This window comes from Prionailurus bengalensis, chromosome E4 (genome assembly GCF_016509475.1).
Source record: "Prionailurus bengalensis isolate Pbe53 chromosome E4, Fcat_Pben_1.1_paternal_pri, whole genome shotgun sequence".
Classification (NCBI taxonomy): Eukaryota; Metazoa; Chordata; class Mammalia; order Carnivora; family Felidae; genus Prionailurus; species Prionailurus bengalensis.
The window spans coordinates 35,087,516-35,110,207 of record NC_057360.1 but is presented as its reverse complement, the minus strand read 5'-3'; the positions used below and the strand labels follow the sequence as shown (position 1 = coordinate 35,110,207).

At 40.4% G+C, this 22,692-nt stretch overlaps 1 protein-coding gene across 7 annotated transcripts in view; it reads left to right on the top strand.

The window, feature by feature from the left end:
* CD55 (CD55 molecule (Cromer blood group)) overlaps positions 1 to 21,514 on the top strand; it is a 48,556-nt gene extending 27,042 nt beyond the window's left edge. For 2 of the 7 annotated variants that reach the window (XR_006295502.1, XR_006295501.1), the window contains 3 exons: positions 451 to 520; positions 3,420 to 3,522; positions 4,377 to 4,483. Coding sequence is in view for 5 of the 7 variants with exons in the window: in XM_043569211.1 (XP_043425146.1) it covers positions 3,420 to 3,522; positions 4,377 to 4,500 (227 nt within the window). In the remaining 2 variants the exon portion in view is untranslated. Of the gene's footprint in view, positions 1 to 450; positions 675 to 3,419; positions 3,523 to 4,376; positions 5,354 to 20,361 lie in introns of those variants that run through there. The other 5 variants (XM_043569216.1, XM_043569215.1, XM_043569211.1 and 2 more) reach the window with 4 other exon arrangements.
* Positions 21,515 to 22,692: the final 1,178 nt, after the last annotated feature.

Below are 22,692 nucleotides of genomic sequence, written 5' to 3'. Positions count from 1 at the left end.
ATCTTCACTATGAACTAAGTGGCCTTCCCATTAACAACCACAGATGTAACTCTCACCTTTCTGAAACTCAAATTACTCATCTGCAAAATGAGAGTGAACTTCAAGATACCTCCTAGTGCTAAAATTACGTAAGGCAATCATCATAAAATTGGACATGGTCAGGTTGAAACACTTCATTATCCTCTCCAACCCGTTAAACAAATTTTATTTGAGCACGGTGATACTTTAAATATTTTATTTCATTTTGCTTTGAAAGAAAGCAGGATAAGTACCATGCAATTTTTACTGTCAAACGGGACATAAAAAAGCTATAGACAAACTGTCATTCATGGTCTCCTATTTTTCTTTAACTTGTCTCATATCCAATGTATTTGTCATTGTGAAACTGCATTGTATATGTAATTGTTCATGTTTCTATTAACTGTGTTACTAAATTTTTTCCTCCTCAAGGACTTGTTGCTGGTACTGTAATTGGTACCCTAATTCTAGGCAAAATTGTCTGGCACTATGGAAAATCAGGGTGAGCAGAAATTCTGATGATTTAAAAAAAATTGTTCTTAGCTTCTTTCCAGTAAAACCTGACAATCAGAAGGTAACTTTCTTAGCTTAATTGTATGCTTTGAAATCTATCTCTTTATTCCTTTTCTCTGTAATTACAACCCTGGGTCAACAGACTTTGTGTCTTTTTTTTTTTTTTTAGTTTTTCAGTAAATTCAAGGACATTAACATTTCAAAGGCAAATGATTTGAAAGCCAAATTCTCACTTTGCCATCCATTAATCAAATCACCTTGTGTCCCTACTCAGTACAACTTACGATAGGATCTGTGTTACACAGAGCAAAACCCCAAGAAAAGTCAGACTCTGACATATTGTTAACGTTGTCTGTGGGTAGCCTTTTTCGGAGTCGTATTTATTAAAACACACCAAAACAGCTAAAAACAGCCCATTGGTTAGGAGGGCGGGCTCAGGAGCCTGACCACTGGCTTTGAATCCACCTGGCTCTACACTTTATGTGCCATGTGACAACGGGTAACTTCATCTCTCTAATGCCTCCGTTTTCTTATTTGTGAAGTGGGAGAGGCATAGTACCTGCCTCAGGGGATGGTAGTAAGGATCAAATGAGTTGCCCACCATAAAGAAGAAGGTAGAATGTTGCTTGGCACGTGGAAAGCCCTCAGATGGTAAAACAGCAACACATTAAAAAAAAAAAAAAAGTCGGTACGATTTGGAACATCTGACCTGCACTAAACGTATTTTAAGTATGATGCCTTGGTTGGCTCTGACATTTCCTGTCAACAGAGGATTGTTTAACTTGACCCTCCTCTGTTCAGAAACCTTACTGTAGAGTTCATATAAACTTGAATTATTTCTAAACTGCCCTAATGCCTATCTATTTTTTTCTCAATTCAAAACAACCATATATTTTTTATTAATTCAAAACAACCATATATATATGTATATGTGGTATATGTATATATATACACATATGTACATATACATATATACATATTCATTACATATGTATATATACATATACATATGCATATATATACATATACCACATATATACATACCATATATATACATATTACACATATATACATATATACATGTATATATATACATGTATATATATACATATACCACATATACATATATATATGGTTGTTTTGAATTAATAAATATATGGTTGTTTTGAATTGAGAAAAAAATAGATAGGCATTAGGGCAGTTTAGAAATAATTCAAGTATACATATGTATACATATATATATATCTATGTATATGTGTATACGTATATACATATACATACGTATATATTATTTATTTATTTTGAGAGAGAGAGTGCAAGCAGGGAAGGGGCAGAGAGAGAGGGAGAGAGAGAGAATCCCAAGGAGGCTCTGTGCTGTTGGCACAGAGCTGGATGTGGGGCTCAATCCCATGAACTGTGAGACCATGACCTGAGCCAAAATCAAGAGTCGGATGCTTAGCTGACGGAGCCACCCAGGCCCCTCAAAACAACTATATTTTAATGCTGTTACTAAATGGCTTGTTTTAATTTGGGGGTTGATGTGAGCTATCTACTTTTTACCCTCTGTAACTCTTACCTTTCTCCTTAAATTAACAATATGATTTAAGCCTATTATAAGCTAAATTATGTAAATGTTCTTTAAAACACTGAATGGTTCAGTCTTCCGGTAAAATTATCTGACCACTGGGTCCTGGGCTTCGTGGGTTTTTAAAATAGTTTTTACAGCTCTTTGTTTACTGCCAATAAAGTATTCTAGATATATATATATATATATGTATACATATATATATGTATATATGTTTTATTGCTATAATAGCAAATGTAGTAAAAGAGTTCAGATTTTTCAGAAGCTTTTTAAGAACGTGGTTTAGAGTTCACCAAAAACATACAGCATTCTAAGACCTATTAAGTGAGTTGCATTGGTACAGATGCTTTAGCAAAACTACTGTGGAAAAAACAGTAGACTGCCCATCTTCTGTACTTCTTTGCCCTCATTCCAGCTCTCCTCTTCAATTAGAGCGTTATCAGTTTGCCTTCTAAAGCCAGTGCTTGGTAGGTGAGAGGGGTGGAAGGGAAGGTGGAGTGTATTGGGCGCTCTCTGGGCTGCTTCAGTTTCCTTACCTACTTTAGTAGAATAATCAGCCATGATGGTTTTAATAGGATGAAAAGTGCTGAGACATAGAAGGAGAAAATACCTGTTTTGAATTTCACTGGGGTTTTGCAATAAACCTAGTTCCCCTATTTCTGAATCAGAGAAATTCACGCAAACCCCTGAGGAGGAATTTGCCTTTTTCAAGTGCCCTTAAAAAAACACTCCACTTGCCTAGTTTTGCAAGTATAAGCTGTTGAAGGTAAGAGAAAATTTCATACATTCCTGGTTATACTCCAGATCTCATACTGATTTAATTAAACATTGGATCTTGGGGCGCCTGGGTGGCTCAGTGGGTTGAGCGTCCGACTTCAGCTCAGGTCACGATCTCGCGGTCCATGAGTTCGAGCCCCGCGTCAGGCTCTGGGCTGATGGCTCAGAGCCTGGAGCCTGCTTCCGATTCTGTGTCTCCCTCTCTCTCTGCCCCTCCCCCATTCATGCTCTATCTCTCTGTCTCAAAAATAAATAAATGTTCAAAAAAAATTAAAAAAAAAACATTGGATCTTAATAGGGACTGGGAAAAGGGTTAATGAGTATGAAAGTGATAATGTACCTTCGCCTGGTGATCCTTCATGTTTGCCTATCAAAGGATTTGCTTACTTCTTTTTAGAAATGTTGGGTTTGGGTGATGAGTTTTAGTTCAAAAGAGGGACCCGGTTGTAAGGGAATGCTGATCTTGCTTTTCGGTTGAAATTACCATTCTATAATTCAATTGGTGTTTTCCTTCTCCACTACTCAGCTCTTATTACATACATGAAAACAGAAAAGCATGCAATTGTCTTTCGTAATTTCACCGTGATTGGTGATACCTCAGAAGTCAAACCTCTGGTCAGTTCTAAAAGGCATATGGTTTTCTAAAGTCGCATCTGTGTCTTGCAGAATGTCCATCAGTACACTGGGGCGGGACTTAACCTGTGACTGTTCAAGGACTTGTCAGAATTGGTTTTCATTATTGAGTGACTAACTCATTGAGTCTCTCATTCGCGTGCCGTGTCCTCCATTCTGTGTTCATCGTCTCGCCTTGGGTTTTGCACTCAACTTATTGTAATGACTGGATGCTAGCAAAACCGCAAATATCTCGTCAAACAAAAGGTGGATGCATTAGGACTTACAAATAGGAATGCCTTTCTTATGACTGTTTGCATCGTGAGATGATTGGCTTCTAGTGTATTTGTATTTGTATTTCTCCGGTTTGGTTGGTGGCTTTTAGAATTTCCGGTGTGTAGGAAATATTAAAATTGGTTTTACGGTATCTTTCATAAGTCACGTTTATAGATCTTATAGCCCTTTTATATTATACAAAATTATGATGCAAAAATACCATAATATAAACGTATCTGTGAAATTTTCTGAGTGTCTTTTTCTAGGTGTCTTTTGACGAAACTTTCCTCTATTGCACATGTAGCAGGGGTTTTCATTGACTTTTATTCTGAAAGTATCTTCATTGAGTCTAATTTGACTGCTTATTTTCAAGAAACTAAAAAACTCAGGTATCCTAGTTTAGTTGGTGTTGCTATGGCAACTAAATACTAAAGTCTACCCTGGCTGAAGTTGGATAACTTACTAATTTCCATTTGTTTTGCATGCTACATTAACGGATTAATTTTCATCATTTATCACATAATAACCAAAAGATTAATGTGTATCATCAGTCAATAAAATTATTTTGATTTTAATTTTCTTTTTTAACTTTCAGGACACACATGTATAACATTGACAGTTTTGCTTATGACGCTAGTAACCATTGGCTAGCTGACTTAGCCGAAGAAGAGATCAGAAGAAAATATACACAAGTGTGCAGAACATTTCTAGTTTCTTAGAACCTTGTGGAGGAATGGACACAATAAATGTAATAGTGCTCGTTGTTTTTCATGTTATCACTGTCTTTACGGGGCATAGGAAAATCAATGGAGCAAGTCTGTCCTAAACCTCTTGAAAATAGAGCCACTTGCAAGATTTAGGGTGATTACTTTCCTTAAAGCGAAGGAAAGTGCAGAGGTTTGTTCATGCTTAGAACGTGAACGTGAATGTGAAGGAAATAAGTGAGTTTTTTCACTAGATGTGTAATGTTACTTTTGTTTACAAAGAAAATGAAATATTAAAAACAGTGATTGGATATTGAAAACAAAAAACCGGAAGTCTCTTCTGAGCAGACTTGCCAAAGAGAGATGAACCGTATTGTAAAATAACTCTTGACTATTAGGCACTGTCCTGTTTTCTTATTCCATTATGATGAGGCTGAAGTCGTTGGCAAAATTTTTTAAAGGAAAAACATGCTAATGACCCAAGAGCGTTGATTTTTCAGGGGTTAGTTGGTGGAAATGGGGGAACACAGAATGAAGAAGTAATTCTTTGGCTATAATTTTGTTTAAAAACAATCTTTTTTTTTTTTTTTTTTTTGAGAAAGACCCCTGTGAAAGGTTGAAAGGTATCTTCATTGACTTAATGTCTTTAAAAGTATATTACAATATTAACATAAGAGTCTATATTTCTGAAGTAGGGGGTGTTCATAGCCAAATCCTAAATCTTATTCTTTTGTAATATTAAGATTAATTTATTTATATTTATTCATGTCAGTGAACGCATTGATTTTACATGTATAGCAAGAAAAATTCAAGAAGATATGTAAAGAAAAGTTTATTTTCCCAAAATGGAAATAAATAATGGATTGCATTTTTGTCTCATGTAGTACTTGAAATTTATTTTCTTAAACATAAATATTTATTTCTAAATAGGAGATTATTTTCCTGCATCTCATAAGTACTTAATAATGCTATCATTTGGTTCTCCTGGTGCGAAACATTTTCAGTTACTTTTATTTACTTATTTATTTATTTAGAGAGCGAGCGTGAGCAGGGGAGGGTTAGAGTTAATTTCTTTTAACATTTTTTTTCATTTTTGAGAGACGGAGAGAGACAGAGCATGAGTGGGGGAGGAGCAGAGAGAGAGGGAGACACAGAATCCAAAGCAGGCTCCAGGCTCTGAGCCGTCAGCACAGAGCCCGAGGTGGGACTTGAACTCACGGACCGCAAGATCATGACCTGAGCTGAAGTTGGTCACTTAACCGACTGAGCCACTCAGGCACTGAGAGAGAGAGAGAGAGAGAGAGAGAGAGAGAGAGAGAGAATCTTAAGCAGGTTCCACTCTCAACACAGAGCCTGACTCGGGACTTGGTCTCATGACCCTGGGATCATGACCTAAGTCAAAATTTCAGCAAGAGTCCCATGCTGAACCAACTAAGCCACCCAGGTGCCCCTTAAGTTACTTGTAAATTACGCCATATTGTACTACCTCAAGCATGTCATATTCTCATATAAGAGTTGTGTCACTTGTTATTAATTTACCTAAGGACAATCACATTACTTTCTAGATGATTATCCATTCTTCTCATCTTACCGATTACATTTGAAGGGCTGGAATAGACTAGCATATACATATAACTATATTTAACAATAATTATTTTGCCATATGGCTTCATCCATTTTGTTGTTAAAGTATTTTAAAGTAAACGTCATATGCATCATGGTATTTCACTATAAATACTTCAGTATGCATTTCTAACAAGAAGGACATGTTTTCTACCTAACCACAATCATCACAACTAACGAGATTAACAATAATTTCCTAATAGCTTCTAATATTAGGAAATTTTTTGAACTTTCCTAGAAGTTCTGCATTTAGCCACACATAGCTACTAATCCATTTGTTTGTTAAATAAGAGGGCCTGCTCCGCCTGCTTTGTGACAGTTTGGTGCTTCCTGGGGTAGCAGCGAGCATAACACCGATTCAGCTATTTAGAAAAACACCTGAGCACCTACTATGTGCAGGTCACCATGTGCTAGGTGTGTGCTTACCAAGATCTACAACACAGTGGCTACCCCCAATTTGCTTATGTTCTATCACAGGAAAAGCAAAACTAACACAGTGAAAGAAAAAGTGTAGAATTAACAAATATTACAGCAATCACCTGTACAGAATACAGGGAGTATCTAAGCTATCTTTGCTACACGAGCGCGTGGTGGGCAGGGAGGCGTTCGAGACAGGATGTGAGTTAAGGAAGGGCAAATAGATGAAATTCACATAGCAGGAGTGGAAAGTGCAAACACAGTGCGCCCAAAGTAGGAAAGGCTCACGGAGAAGACTTGTGTTCAGTGGAGAAGTAAAAATGGTAAGTTCCGCATAATTATTCTGTATGATTAAAGTGGAATCAATGGACACAGGTTTATAATCACAGGAATTTCAGATATTGGGAAATATTGAACTTCAGCAATACAATACACTGAGTTAACCTTTATATCTTACTATTTAGATAAAGGTAAAGCTGAAAAAATATTTAATAGTTACCTTGAAGAAAATAAACAGTAGGCGTATTGGGGCTAATGGCATTGTCTTACAGGATTTATAACTACTTTGTGTCCTGTTGTCATGAACTTGAATAATTTTATGTTTTTTCCCCAAGGTAAGCTCTCCTTTGAGATGATACTTTGATTGCAAAGATGGTATTGCCTTTACACTGACAAGGGCAATGGTATTGCCCTTGACACTGTTGCTGATAATCCATGCAGGAAATTATACTTGCTTACCACAGGAATTTGTGTAGTATGATATTTAACCTACTATCACTATCACGTTTCTTAGAACACTTAAATATTTTTTGTCTTATCACACCCTACTACTTTTTGTTGGTTAATGCCCAAGGTGGAAATGCCTTTTTTTCTACTCAACCAACTTGAGCGTCCCCTCCACCCCCTTGCCTAAATTAAAAAACGGCTCCCTCCATGGGGCGCCTGGGTGGCTCAGTCGGTTGAGTGTCCGACTTCAGCTTAAGTCACGATCTCGCGGTCTGTGAGTTCGAGCCCCGCCTCGGGCTCTGTGCTGACAGCTCAGATCCTGGAGCCTGTTTCAGATTCTGAGTCTCTCTCTCTCTCTCTGCCCCTCCTCCGCTCATGCTCTGTCTCTCTCTCTCAAAATAAAATTAAAAAACTTAAAAAAAAAATGGCTTCCCCCCTAGTCAATGCTTCTTCTGCAAACTAGTCCAGTGGTGGCTGGTTCGTTTTCATGCTCCTTGTTGTCTCAGTGTTAAGAGGTGGTGGTATTCTTTTCCTTGCTTCCCATTGCCTCTACTTCATCCATCTCAATATATTCCTTAAATTTTCTTTTAGTGTGTATTTATTTCAGAAAGAGAGAAAGAGAGAGCATGAGCCAGAGAGGGACACAGAGAGGGAGACACAGACTCCGAAATGGGCTCCGGGCTCTGAGCTGTCAGCACAGAGCCCCACTCGGGGCTCGAACTCATGAACTGCGAGATCATGACCGGAGCTGAAGTGAGATGCTTACCTGACTGAGCCACCCAGGCGCCCTTCCCATATATTCTTTAAAAGTGTATCTGTTCTTTACTCCGGTAGAACAATTTACTAATATATTAAGTTTTTTCCCTATAGTTTTTCCTTTCTCAACTCCAAGTGGGTAGCAAATTTTGGTCTTCCTTGCTCTAGGGGAACATCCTGACTTATGGGAGCAGAACCACTAAAAGACATCTCTCTTCCTTGCTGTTCTCTGAAATCCTATACTCTCATCATAGACTAACTAAGCTGGTGGGGCGGGGGGGAGGTAGAAACAGAACCAGGAAGAGGGAAGGTTCCTGTGAATAATAAGACAAATGTTGCTAACAACCTCAAAGTCTCTGAACCAGGCATCCTGACAGCTTCTGGGGTGAAAAGGTAAGGACTCAGAGGTATATGATGGGAAGCATAATGTTATATTTTGAAGTTGAGACTAGCAGGATCTGTTAAAGGATTAGGTGTGCAGTTAAAAAGGCAAGAAAGGAATTAAGGATGACACTAAGAGTTTTAGCCTGAGGGACAGAAAGGGGGAGGTTGCACTTACTAAACCTTAACTCCCTTGGGGAAGACTTTTGTAACAGAAAGGTCAGGAGTTTGTGTTCCTACGTGTAAGTTTGAGATGCGTTTTAGGCATCAAAGTAGAGATGTTGTATAAGTAGTCAAAAATACAAATCTGGAATTCTGAAGTGGGGGTCTAGGCTTGAGATGTATATGTGGGAGTCATCAATAAGAGAATATGTGTCAATGAACCCAAGTGATGAAAACAAGAGGAAGACAGATTCAGCATTAAGGTTTACGATATGGACATCATTGGTGGCCGTGAGCAAAGCTCTTTCAGTACCGTGGTTGTGAGTCAAAGCCTAGGTTAAGAGGCCAAAAAGCGACTGGGACAAGAGAGATTAAAGATGGCCAACACAAGTGAATACAGGCAACTTTTTTTTTTTAATTTTTTTTTTTCAACGTTTATTTATTTTTGGGACAGAGAGAGACAGAGCATGAACGGGCGAGGGGCAGAGAGAGAGGGAGACACAGAAACGGAAACAGGCTCCAGGCTCTGAGCCATCAGCCCAGAGCCTGACGTGGGGCTCGAACTCACGGACCGCAAGATCGTGACCTGGCTGAAGTCGGAGGCTTAACCGACTACGCCACCCAGGCGCCCCCAGGCAACTTTTTTGAGACGTTCTGCAGAAAAGTTTGGGCAGAGAAATGTTCGTTGGAACATACTAGGAGCTTAAGAAACATGCCATTTTAAAATATGGGGAGAAGTATATCATGGTATACGCTGATGGGTATGATGCAGGAGAAAGAAGGGAAGATTTCTAGCTCTTGAGGAGGCGAGAGGTAATTGACTCCATCCGGAAAAGTGGTATAATTAGTGGTTAAGCGCATGAATTATGGAGACAACCTGCCTGCGCTCAAATCAAACGCCTGCCATTTAACAACTGTGTGACTTTAGGAAAATTCCTTGCCTGTGTACCTTATTTATCTATCTATAAAGTGCCTTTCCATCTGTGAAGTGGTGATACATAGGATGCTGCGAGAAGTCAGTTAATAAACGTAAAGGGTTTAGAATAGTGCCAATCACATAGGAAGTGCTCAGGAAGCTTTAGCTGTTATTAGTGCACAAATGGAGAGCCTGGCCTTAGATAGAAGTAGATAGAGCAGATCATCCATAGTTAATAGGAAGGAAAGTAGCATATAAAGGTTCATCTGCGGAAGCGTGTGGGATGCCATGGTGGCAACTTCTGCAAATTTCCTTCTACTTTTTTATTGACATAGAAAGCAAGGTCATCGCGAGTATGAAGTACGTGAGAAGGTGTTATACATTTGAGGAGAGGAAGAGAAGGAAAAGACTGGAGAAATTTAGTAAAATTAGTGGGCCAGTTGGTGTGAGTGCTCGTGAATCGAGACTGCAACCATTGAGCTTGGAGTGGCCCAGACATCTAAAGATGACAGCAGAAAAGAAGGTAGCCGGTGATGTATTCTGATGGCGTGAGATTCGAAGGAAAGGGCTTTGTGGTGAGGGAGGAGGGAGACTGGCCTACAAGTATCAATAATGAAAAACATAGGGCACCAAGTTCACCACCAGGCCTGGTAATATGTGGAGTGAGGGAGGTCAACAAGGGATGCTTTTGCCCTACCAGAGATTTGTGTGCAAGTTCAAGTGCAATGTACATTCCTCTTCCACTCCTTGTGTTCATAATCTGTCTACTTTCCCATCCCTCACTCATGTTTACTGAGGGTCTTCTACATGTCATACATTAAATGTACATTAGATCTGGTCTGCTCAGAAATTCTAGGTGCAATGAGACTCCAGAACTAGATATCTAAATATCATCGTCCAATAAAATAAATCCAAGTTCCTTGGAGAAAAAGGCCGATACTAGTGCTGGGGCAGGGAAAGTAGAAGATGACCCTGAAACATCTTGTAGTATCCGAAATTAATGGGTTCAGAAAATAAATGCTCAAAAAATGATGGTAACCTGTCAAAAGGACTCAGAAGCCAGCTTGAACAAGCTCCCTTTGACCAAATCTGGGACAATTAGAAAAATAAAATAATGGCAGTGGATTGTAATACATAGGAAAAAAGTGGAAACTTGAGTGCATGCTGGTATAAATAAATAAATGGGAAATAAAATTCCTTTTTTTTTTTTACAGCAGAATTCCAATGAATACATGTACAAGGAACGATTTAACTAGAAAATCAGCATTTGGCAGCCCTCTTTGTAACGATGCTTTCAGGCAAGAATCCTCAATGGATTCTGCAATTAGTGAGTGAGGGAAAGCCTGATGAAAAATAAGAGAAGTACATAGTCTCCAAATTTTCCTCACAAGACACATTACAATAACTTCCTCACAAGTAACTTTATAGTAGAGAAACCTGACAGACACCAATTCAGCCGATTGGTCAAAATTAACATTCCCAGTAATGGACATGAGGTTCCTCCTGATAGGACATGCTGAGAAAAATGCAGCATCATTTCTGGGTTATTTCTGCCAAACATTGCATAATCTGGATCGAATTATGAAGGAGCCCCAGAAAAAAAGTAATTTGAGGGACATTTTTACAAAATGGCCTGCCTGTGCTCTTCCAAAGCAATAAGGTGATGAAAATCAAATAGAAGAAAGAAAAAAAATGAAGATAAATGTAAAAATCATTGAAATGGAAAACAGAAAAATAAGAGAAAACCAATGAACCCGGAAGTTAGGTCTTTAAAAAAACAATTGATGAACTTCCATTTGGCTGGTAAAGAATACAGAGAAAAGACAAAAATCACCAGTATTAACAATGCAATAGAATACATCACTCACTACAAAGCCTGGTCATTAAAATAAGCAAGAAGAGCCCCCTCAGTGGCTCAGTCAGTTAGACGTCTGACTTCTGCTCATGTCATGATTTCATGGTTTGTGAGTTCAAGCCCCCACATGGGGCTCTCTGCTGTAAGCACGATCCTCTGTCACCCTCTCTCTCTGCCCCTTCTCCGCTCGCTCTGTCTCTCTAAAATATATTTTAAAAGAAACATTTTATTTTATTTATTTATTTTAAATTTTTTTTTTCAACGTTTTTTATTTATTTTTGGGACAGAGAGAGACAGAGCATGAACGGGGGAGGGGCAGAGAGAGAGGGAGACACAGAATCGGAAACAGGCTCCAGGCTCTGAGCCATCAGCCCAGAGCCTGACGCGGGGCTCGAACTCACGGACCGCGAGATCGTGACCTGGCTGAAGTCGGACGCTTAACCGACTGCGCCACCCAGGCGCCCCTAAAAGAAACATTTTTAAAAGAATGTATAAAAGAACAATAAGAGAATATCAACTTTATACCAATAAACTTAACTTTATACCAATAATTTAACAAATTAGATGAAATGAGCAAATTAACTTGAAGATATTAATTACAAAGTCTGACCCAATAAGAATAGAAAACTTGAATAGACCTCTATTAATTGAAGAAATGGAATTTTTAGGGGCGCCTGGGTGGCTCAGCCGGTTAAGCATCGACCTCAGCTCAGGTCATGATCTCATGGTTCGTGGGTTTGAGCCCTGCGTCGGGCTCTGTGCTGACAGCTCGGAGCCTGGAGCCTGCTTTGGATTCTGCGGTTCCCTCTCTCCCTGCCCCCTCCCCACTCGCGTTCTCTCTCTCTCTCAAAAATGAGTAGACATTAAAAAAAATTTACATAAAAAAATGGACCTTTTAATAAAAAATCTTTTCAAAGAGAATATTTCATGCTCAGATGGCTTCTTCACTGGTAAAGTCAAACATTTAAGGAAGAAAGTATACCAATCCTACACAAACTCGTTCGGAAGGTAAAGATACTTGCAAACTTACTTTATGAGGCTAAAGACATTCCAAGAAAAGAGGACCATAAACCAATATCCCTCATAAACATAGACACAAACATCCTTAAAATTTTAGCAAAGCAAATCCCACAGTATATAAAAGATTTATGGTACATCACGATCAAATAAGTTTTTTTCCAAGGAGTAAAAGGTTGGTTTAACATCCAAAAATCAATGTAATTCACATACTCATAAAATAAGAAAGAAAACCACATTATCATTTCAGTAGATGCAGAATGAGCATTTGATAAAATCCAACAGAAATTCATGTTAAAATCTCAGCAAACTGGGGCACCTGGGTGGCTCAGTCTGTTAAGCATCTGACTTCGGCTCAGGTCATGATCTCAGGGTTTGTGAGTTCGAGTCCCGCGTTGGGCTCTGTGCTGACAGCTTGGAGCCTGGAGCCTGCTTCGGATTCTGTGTCCCCTTCTCTCTCTGTCCCTCCTCCACTTGTGCTCTGTCTCTCTCTATCAAAAGTAAACAAATGTGATTTTTTTTTATTCTCAGCAAACTAAGAAGAGAAGGGAAATTTCTTAATCTAATTAAGGGCATCTTCCATAAACCTACAAATGTCATCATACTCAACAGTGACAGGCTCAATGTTTTCTACCTAAGGACAAGTCATGGATATCCACCCCTTCTATTCAACAGTCATCTGGAGGTTTTAGCCAGTTCAATAGGGAAGAAAAAGAAATGAAAGTCAATGAATTGGAAAGGTAGAAGTAAAGTTGTCTTTATTGGCAGATGGCATGATTATGTACCTAGAAAAGAATCTACCAGAGCTAATAAGGGAATTTAGTAAGGTCACAGGACACAATGTTAATACACAAACAACAATTTTACTTTGATATATTAACAACACACAATTAGAAAATGAAATTTAAAAACAACTGTATCCAATAGCGTCCAAAAATGTGAAATATTTAGAGATACATTCTTTAAACCATGTCAAGAACTCTACAAAAATTATAAAACTTTACTGAGAGAAATTATAGACCTAAATAAATGTTATGAATTAGAAATTAATGAATTGTAAAACTAAGTTTCCTGTCTTCAAAAAGTCAATAATGTTAAGATATCAATTCTCCACACATCAATCTATAGTCCCAGCAGGGATTTTAAGAAACTGATCCTAGAAATGCCTGGGTGGCACTCAGTCGGTTAAGAGTCCCACTCTTGATTTCAACTCAGGTCATGATCTCACAGTCTGAGATTGAGCCTCATGTTGGACTCTGCTGGGCAAGGAGCTTGCTTAAGATTCTCTCTGTCCCTCTCCCTTTGCCCCTCCCCTGCTTGCACACCCTCTCTCTCTAAAAAAAAAAAAAAAGAAAAAAGAAACTTATCCTAAAATTTGTGTAAAAATGTAAATTTCCTCTCTTAACCCTGTTTTCACAGTTGTTTTTTTAAAAAAATCAGAAAACTAAAATCTATATTTCTCCCAGTCCATGGAAGCTAGGAGTCTAATTAGGTCTACCATGTAAAAACAGTCATATAATATTTGGCAGAAAATGGCATGGAGACAAAGAAGCCTGATTCACCCCAAACGCAAACAATTAAGAACAGATACTTCAAAAAGATTTGTGGAACCCTTCCTCACAGCAGTGTTCTATACTCTCTATCTGACCAATTTATAAATATCTTAATTGGCACTGGAACGAGATTCATTGTTAAATTATCTTCCACAGCACTTGGAGCCCTGCCGGCCCAAACATGTCTATCTACAGAATATCAGTAAGGATTTAGGAATTCCGTATGCTCTGCTTTCCCTCTGATTCCTATATTGTAAGTCTCATTACAGCCAACACCATTGGTCACTAGTATTGTGGATCTGCCCCGGGGAGGTTGCTTTTTATTCATTTATCTCCCTGGTCACTTCAGAATGACCATGAATGGAGGTCGGGGGCTCTGTTCTCTTTGACACGTACAGCTTTTGCAGCCCACTTACTGCCCATGAAATCTGGGGCACCCAAAGGCTTGAACAGCCAAAGTTTTTCTAAGTCCAAGATCTTTTTTTTAAATAAACTCAAAATGGTTTATTTTTTTTAGTATATGATAATGACATTTTATTTATTTATTTATTTATTTATTTATTTATTCAATATATGAAATTTATTGTCAAATTGGTTTCCATACATCATCCCAAAAGGTGCCCTCCTCAATACCCATCACCCACCCTCCCCTCCCTCCCACCCCCCATCAACCCTCAGTTTGTTCTCAGTTTTTAAGAGTCTCTTATGCTTTGGCTCTCTCCCACTCTAAGCTCTTTTTTTTTTTTTCCTTCCCCTCCCCCATGGGTTTCTGTTAAGTTTCTCAGGATCCACATAAGAGTGAAAACATATGCTATCTGTCTTTCTCTGTATGGCTTATTTCACTTAGCATCACACTCTCCAGTTCCATCCACGTTGCTACAAAAGCCCATTATTTCATTCTTTCTCATTGCCACATAGTATCCCATTGTCTTGCAGAAGATCGATTCAAGTTACGTCTGAAGGGAGCTCTCTGTGCCTCTTGGATTTCAATGCCTTTTTCCTTCCCCAGATCAGGGAAGTTCTCAGCTATGATTTCTTCAAGTACAACTTCAGCACCTTTCCCTCTTTCTTCCTCCTCTGGAATACCAATTATGCATAGATTATTTCTCTTTAGTGCATCACTTAGTTCTCTAATTTTCCCCTCATACTCCTGGATTTTTTTATCTCCCTTTTTCTCAGCTTCTTCTTTTTCCATAATTTTATCTTCTAGTTCACCTATTCTCTCCTCTGCCTCTTCAATCCGAGCCGTGGTCGTTTCCATATTATTTTGCAGCTCGTTTATCGCATTTTTTAGCTCCTCATGACTATTCCTTAGTCCCTTGATCTCTGTAGCAATAGATTCTCTGCTGTCCTCTATACTGTTTTCAAGCCCAGCGATTAATTTTATGACTATTATTCTAAATTCACTTTCTGTTATATTGTTTAAATCCTTTTTGATCAGCTCGTTAGCTGTTGTTATTTCCTGGAGATTCTTTTGAGGGGAATTCTTCCATTTGGTCATTTTGGATAGTTCCTAGAGTGGTGTGGACCTCCAGGGCACTTCCCCTGTGCGGTCTTGAATAACTCGCCATGGTGGGCGGGGCCGCAGTCAGACCTGATGTCTGCCCCCAGCCCACCGCTGGGGCCACAGTCAGACTGGTGTGTGCCTTCTCTTCCCCTCTCCTAGGGGCGGGATTCACTGTGGGGTGGCGTGGCCCATCTGGGCTACTTGCACACTGCCAGGCTTGTGGTGCTGGGGATCTGGCGTATTAGCTGGGGTGGATCCGCAAGGTGCACGGGGGCGGGAGGGGCAGGCTCAGCTTGCTTCTCCTTCGGTGATCTGCTTCGGGAGGGGCCCTGCGGCAGCGGGAGGGAGTCAGACCCACCGCCAGAGGTGTGGATCTGCAGGAGCCCAGCGTTGGGTGTTTGCACGGTGCCAGCAAGTTCCCTGGCAGGAACCGGTTCCCTTTGGGATTTTGGCTGGGGGATGGGTGAGGGAGATGGTGCTGGCGAGCGCCTTTGTTCCCCGCCAAGCTGTGCTCTGTTGTCCGGGGCTCAGCAACTCTCCCTCCCGTTGTCCTCCAGCCCTCCCGTTCTCTGAGCAGAGCTGTTAACTTATAACCTTCCAGATGTCAAGTCCCTCTTGCTGTCGGAACACACTCCATCAGGCCCCTTTGCTTTTGCAAGTCAGACTTGGGGGCTCTGCTTGGATGGCGGGCCACCCCTCCACCCCGGCTCACTCTCGCCAGTCCGTGGAGCGTGCACCGCTTCGCCGCCCTTCCTACCCTCTTCTGTGGGTCTCTCGTCTGCGCTTGGCTCTGGAGACTCCATTCTGCTAGTCTTCTGGCGGTTTTCTGGGTTATTTAGGCAGGTGTAGGTGGAATCTAAGTGATCAGCAGGACGCGGTGAGCCCAGCGTCCTCCTACGCTACCATCTTCCTCTAGTCCCTAAGTCCAAGATCTTAATTTTCTTAACTACACAATTCCCTCAAAAACTCAGAAGGCTTTGGATCTATTTGCTTCCTGTGCATACTGTGGGACAGATGCCTCTGCCAAATAATTTACTAAATTGAATTCTTTTTCTTTATGTTTATTTATTTCTTTTGAGAGAGAGAGAGGAAAGGAGAGAGACAGAGACAGAGACAATCTCAAACAGGCTCCACCCTCAGTGCGGAGCCCAATGGGCAGCCTGACCTCACGACCGTTGAGATCACGACCTGAGCCAATGTCAAGAGTCATATGCCCAACGGACTGAGCCACCCGGGTGACTCTTTAAATTGAATTCTTAAGCCTGATCTATTTCTCTGACTCCTACTCGCCATGTCATTGTTTCCCTTGTTTCTGCAGGTCTTATTCATGGGGGCTTATTTCCTTATGTGCCCAGTTGCCTTTGATTGTGCTACTCATTAGTCTTTGCAAAATTACTTGCTGGGATTCCGTAAGGCATAGGGTGAAGGTACTCTCTCCAGAGATACTTGGTTTTCCATCTACCAAATTTATTTCACACTATCATTTGGGCACTACCTTAAACCACGTTTAGGGCGTGGGGTTATCCTGACACACTCAGGTCTCCAGAACTTGGGCTGTGAATCCTCGCAATGACTGAGCAATGGTCACAAATTCTCAGGGTTCAGTGTGTATATTTCTATTCATTTTTAATTTTTTCTGCTTCATTCAACACTATGGCAACTTTCCCTGCAATCCTCCAGGGTTGGGTTCAGAAGCAGCAAGTTGACTTTTGGTTCATTCTAAGCCTGAGGGTAGAGTCCTTTGCAAGTCCAGGGCAAAGCTGGGACCACGTCTGGTAAAACTTTCCACCTTGGATGGGCCTTGGAAAATGACTTCTGTTCCTCCTTCCCCATGAAATTAAAAAGGTAAACATAAGTTTCCCGCTATCCGTAAACAACCCTAGGGCAGATTTAATGTTGTTGCCAATATTCTCCCTTTCTTTTCTGGGTTCAGGTTTTCTCCCAGAGTTTTCTCTGGTAATCCCCACTCTATTTTGTTGACTTATCAAGGGGTGTAAGATAATTTCTAATGCTTTAAATGCAGTTACATTAGTTTCTCCTCAGAGGGTAATTAGCCCCAATTTTAGGCCACCACTATTGAAAAATAGAATTCCTAAGCACAATGTATATTCTTGTCATATATTCCTATGAAAACGGAAACGTTGAAAGAAAAAAACAGACACGACAGAATAATACAATATAAGTAAATTTAAAATATTAAGTCAAAGAAAAATGTATATGGTAGACCCTTGAACAATATGGGCTTGAAGTGCAAAAGTCGACTTATATGTGATTTTTTTTACAGGACACTACTGCAAATGTATTTTCTCTTCCTTAGGCTTTTCTTAAATTTTCTTTTCTCTAGCTTACTTATTATAAAAATACAATATACAGTACATATAGTGTTCAAAATATGTGTTAATTGGCTATGTTATTGGTAAGGCTTCTGGTCACCAGTAGGTTGTTAGTAGTTACGTTTTGGGGCAGTCAAAAGTTACATGCAGATTTTCTACTGTGTAGGGAGCCAGCCCCTTACCCCGCCTTGTTCAAGGTCAGCTGTAATTTAAAGTGTTTTAAACTGTTCATAGTTGGGAAACCTGGGTGACTCAATTGATTAAGCATCCAACTCTTGATTTCAGCTCAGCTCACGATCTCACAATTTGTGAGATCGAGCCCCACATTGGGCTCTGCAGTGAAAGCATGGAGCCTGCTTGAGATTCTCTCTCTCCCTCTCTCTCTGCCTCTCCCCCGCTCATGTGCCCTCTTTCTTTCTCTCAAAATAAATAAACTTCAAGAAAAATAAAATAAGAAAAATGAGAAAAATAAAATTTTTAATAGTTAAAAGCATTTCAAATTGTACAAGAAAATTTTCTCATTGATAGTGACCATTGAGATTTTCAAAGGGTCATTAAAGAATCATGATCAAGAATTATATGGTACATTTCAAGAACCAAATTCAATATAAAAAGTTATACAAGGATACCCTTGTATAACTTGTATAGCCACCCTTGTATAGCCCTTGTATACCCTTGTATAGCCTTGTGTAGCCACCATTGGGTGGCTCTGTGCCTTAAGCATTCGACTTTGGTTCGGATCATAATCTGATGGTTCATGGGTTCGAGCTCTGTGTTGGGTTCTGTGCTGACAGCTCAGAGCCTGGAGCCTGCTTCGGATTCTGTGTCTCCCTCTCTTTCTAACCCCTCCCCTGCTTGAGCTCTGTCTCTGTCTCTCTCTCTCAAAATAAATAAACCCTAATTTTTTTTTTAAATTTAGACAAAAGCTACAAGAGTGAGAGAGCTGACGTTTCTAATTTAAAAATTTGAAAATATTCAATTTGGTAACTTCACATATACTCAATATACAAGGTCTTTCCTAATTCTTGTACTTTTATTATTCCTACCATAACAATGTGGTATTTTAATGTAATGAATTTTTTCATCACGCCTTAAATAGAGGCTCCCAGATACCTTCAGTTTATCATAGGATGACTAATGTTTTCTATTCATGCCCATATATTAAAACAGTTGAAAGTACTGGGAGAGAAATCAAGACCACAGGAACATGCTAGTTAATAAACATAGAATGAGCTGGTTTTATTTTTGAGTAAAGCAAATATAATACAGGTAGGAACACATGCAGGTAGCCAACAAATGCCCACAGAGCTGCAGAGGATTTTCGACTCCATTTTACACAAAATTAAAACTACTGTGGCTACACCGCCCTAGTTGTAGCAAACAGCCCGCAGGGATTTATTTTGTGTCACTGGTTACATGGCACGTATTCGGACACTCCAGTCTTTCCTAATTCTTTATCAGGCTTGCTCTGATGTTCCGATCTTCATACTTGATCAAAGTCTCCTACTTTTGCCCCTAACGGTAGGACTCGTTCGTCTGTTTCGTCATATGCTTCAACATTGTTTAGTGAGGTCAGATGAAGCCCAGTTTCCTCGCCGAGGCACTATCCGAGGCAGCTGTTCTGAGCCCGGCAGCGCAGGAGAATAGCAGGAACGGGTCAACTCTGACTTTGAGGAACATACGTCTCTAGAGAGCGCTATTATTTCCACCCACGGTTTAGAGATTGCTGGGCGCATATCTGCTGTATAATCTGCTGTGTAACTTGGATGAGGTGCCAATACCTGCCTGCTTCAGTTTTTAAGTTGTTTGGAAGGTAGAATGCCTATGGGAGCCTAATAGGACTGATGCAGTGCGGGGGAGGGGGGGGTGTTGTAGCCTCAGCTGTGCACAGAGGCAGCATAAAGACATGGAGCCATTTTTTCCTGCAGAAAACTAGAAAGATTCCCACACTGGAGCTGGCAAGCACGGAGATAGGGACTGGGAAATGGAGCCCAAATGAGGCTGACCCATGAAAGGAGCCTCTATGGATCATGATGCTGGTGACCCCCCTTCTCTACCCCACCAAGTTTCAGGGCCATGGGCAGATGCAGCATTTGCCTTCCTATAAACAGGGCTGCACCGAGGGTGTGCAGGACCCCAAGCAACTTTTTTTTTTTTTTTGAGAATCCCCTGTCTATAACAACAATCTGGCTTAAAACTGCATTACAAAATCCATGGTCCCCGTGTAAGGTAGAGTCATTTATTGATGGAAATCTAGAATACCAGGTAGAGAAAAAGTATGTATTTATTTGTTTGTTGTCTAATCGATGCACATGGAAGTTATTCATAGTGTCTAGGTACCATATCTATTGGTTTGGATCTTAGATCTCCCGCATTTTTTTTGTATTGCTAAATGTGCCCAGTGTGCACACGGATGTGCATCCTGTGCTTCACGGATGATAACCACAAATGCAAGAATTATCCATTTTCCAGGCAGTGAAAATGCAAACAAGACTTCATTTTCCAGTTGTCCTGCATTTACTTTTTGGAGTTGATGGCGTGTGGTATGTCTTAGCCTATGGCGCAACTCATAATCACTGCATTTGTGGAATGGGGTCTCTTTCAACGTGGACTGCATCTCTGCCTTCCAGACCTTGCCACTTGTGGGGAGGACCAACAAGACGCCTGTGGATGGAGTGAAAAAGCAGCCCACTAATGCAAAGTTCTCCCATCTCTGCCCAGCATGCCCTGACACTGGCTAAAGACAGCATGGCATCTCCACATGAGTTGAAGGTAAGAGAGGACATTGAAAGAAAGGGTCATTGATCTTGTGGAGCAACAGTCTGGAAAATTCTGAGGGGGAGGCAGAAGTGGTCATCCCTGGAGATCTGCCTTCGCATGGGCCAACAGAGGGTGTGGGTGATGGTCCTGGGTGCCACAGACAGTGGCACGGAAGATAGAGATCATCTACTACCACTCTGACCATCCTCAGGTGCCATATTCCAAAGGTGCCAGAGGTGGCCCACAGTTGAAACAAAGGGGTGAGAGCTGTCCCAGGGGCCCACAAACATATTCACCAGCCCCAGGGCTGGTGACGGTTGGTAGTCCAGAGCCCTAAACTAGAAGGATGTAAATAATCTCTGGTAGATCTAATCCAAAAATTATACAAGCCCAATTTCTTCAATGCAGTATTATAAAAAGAAATACATGAGCTGTATAGTTACATACAAACTTTACCCACAATAATTGGGCCTTTGCTGATTCAGGAGGAGCTACAGAACCCGGTAGAGGCCCAGTGGTCACGTCACTGTGGGAGTGTCAAATTACCGCTTGCAAAATAGCTGCTATGGACTGGATTGCGCCCCCTCCAAATGTCATATGCTCAATCCCCAACTCTCCAGTGTGGTGGTGTTTGGAGATTGGGCCTTTGGGAGGTAATTAGGGTTAAAGATGTCACAGGAGAGGGCCCTCATGATGGGACTGATGCCCTTATAAGGAGAGACAGCAGAACGCAAGCGCTCTCTCGCTCTGTCTCCCTCACTGACCGCCACCAAATGAAGACACAGTGAGAGTGGCCAACTGCAAGCCAGGAAGAGAGCCCAACCATGCTAGCGCTTTGATTTTAGGCTTCCAGCTTCCAGAACAGTGAGAAAATTAATTTCTGCTGTGTGAGTCTACGGTATTTTGTTATGGCAGCTCCAGCTACTAGAATAGCTAAATATACTATTCGCTCTCTATTTTGTGTTTGTTTCTACAACACTAGATAAATTTACTTTAGTTGTATTTTAAAGGGACATTTTATATATGAATTATTTTTAATTTTTTAATGTTTATTTCTTTTTGAGAGAGAGGCAGAGGGAGAGCGGGGGAGGGTCAGGGAGAGAGGGAGACACTGGATCCTAAGCAGGCTCCAGGCTCTGAGCCGTCAGCACAGAGCCCGACGCGGGGCTCAAACTCATGGACCGCGAGATCATGAACTGAGCGAAGTCGGACACCCAACCAACTGAGCCACCCAGGTGCCCCTATATTAATTTTTAAACTGAAAAAGTATGTTGAGATCTTCATCAGTGTGATTCTGTGCAAGTTTTTTTTTAACCTTCCTGTTTCCTCATCTCTAAGTCTTATAGTGGAACCTTATAGAGTATTTATAATGATGAAACCCGTCAATATTTGTAGGGTGCTTAGAGTACTGCCTGCCTGGCACAATATGCTATGTGCTTATTAAATTAAATATAAGTAAAAATAAAGTGCATTCTTAGCATTATTTATATATACGTTATATTTTTAAATGTTGTCTTTTTACTATAAAAGCCAATTTAGGCCTAATGCCTTCCATGTTTGTTTTTCTCCTTCATGACTATTAATTATTAGAGTATTGCTGATTAATATATTATTTTCAGTAGAAACACAAAAGCCTTTAAACCATAGATTTTCCTTTTCTTCACTCAAAACTCCTAAAATATAGCAGGACAGAAAAACATTTATAGCAGGACAGAAAAACATTTTAATTTTTTAAAAATATAATTTATTGTCAAATTGGCTAACATACAGTGTGTGAAGTGTGCTCTTGGTTTTTGGGGTAGATTCCGTGGTTCATCGCTTACATACCACACCCAGTGCTCATCCCAACAAGTGCCCTCCTCAGTGCCCATCACCCATTTTCCCCTCTCCCCCACCCCCCACCCCCCATCGATCCTCAACTGGTTCTCTGTATGTAAGAGTCTCTTATGGTTTTTAATTTAGATTTTTCTGGGAACGCAAGCTGGTGCAGCCACTCTGGAAAACAGTATGGAGGTTCTTCAAAAAACTAAAAATAGAACTACCCTACGACCCAACAATTGCACTACTAGGCATTTATCCAAGGGATATAGGAGTGCTGTTTCAAAGGGACTCATGCACCCCCGTGTTTATAGCAGCACTATCAACAATAGCCAAAGTATGGAAAGTGCCCAAATATCCATCAATGGATGAATGGATAGAGA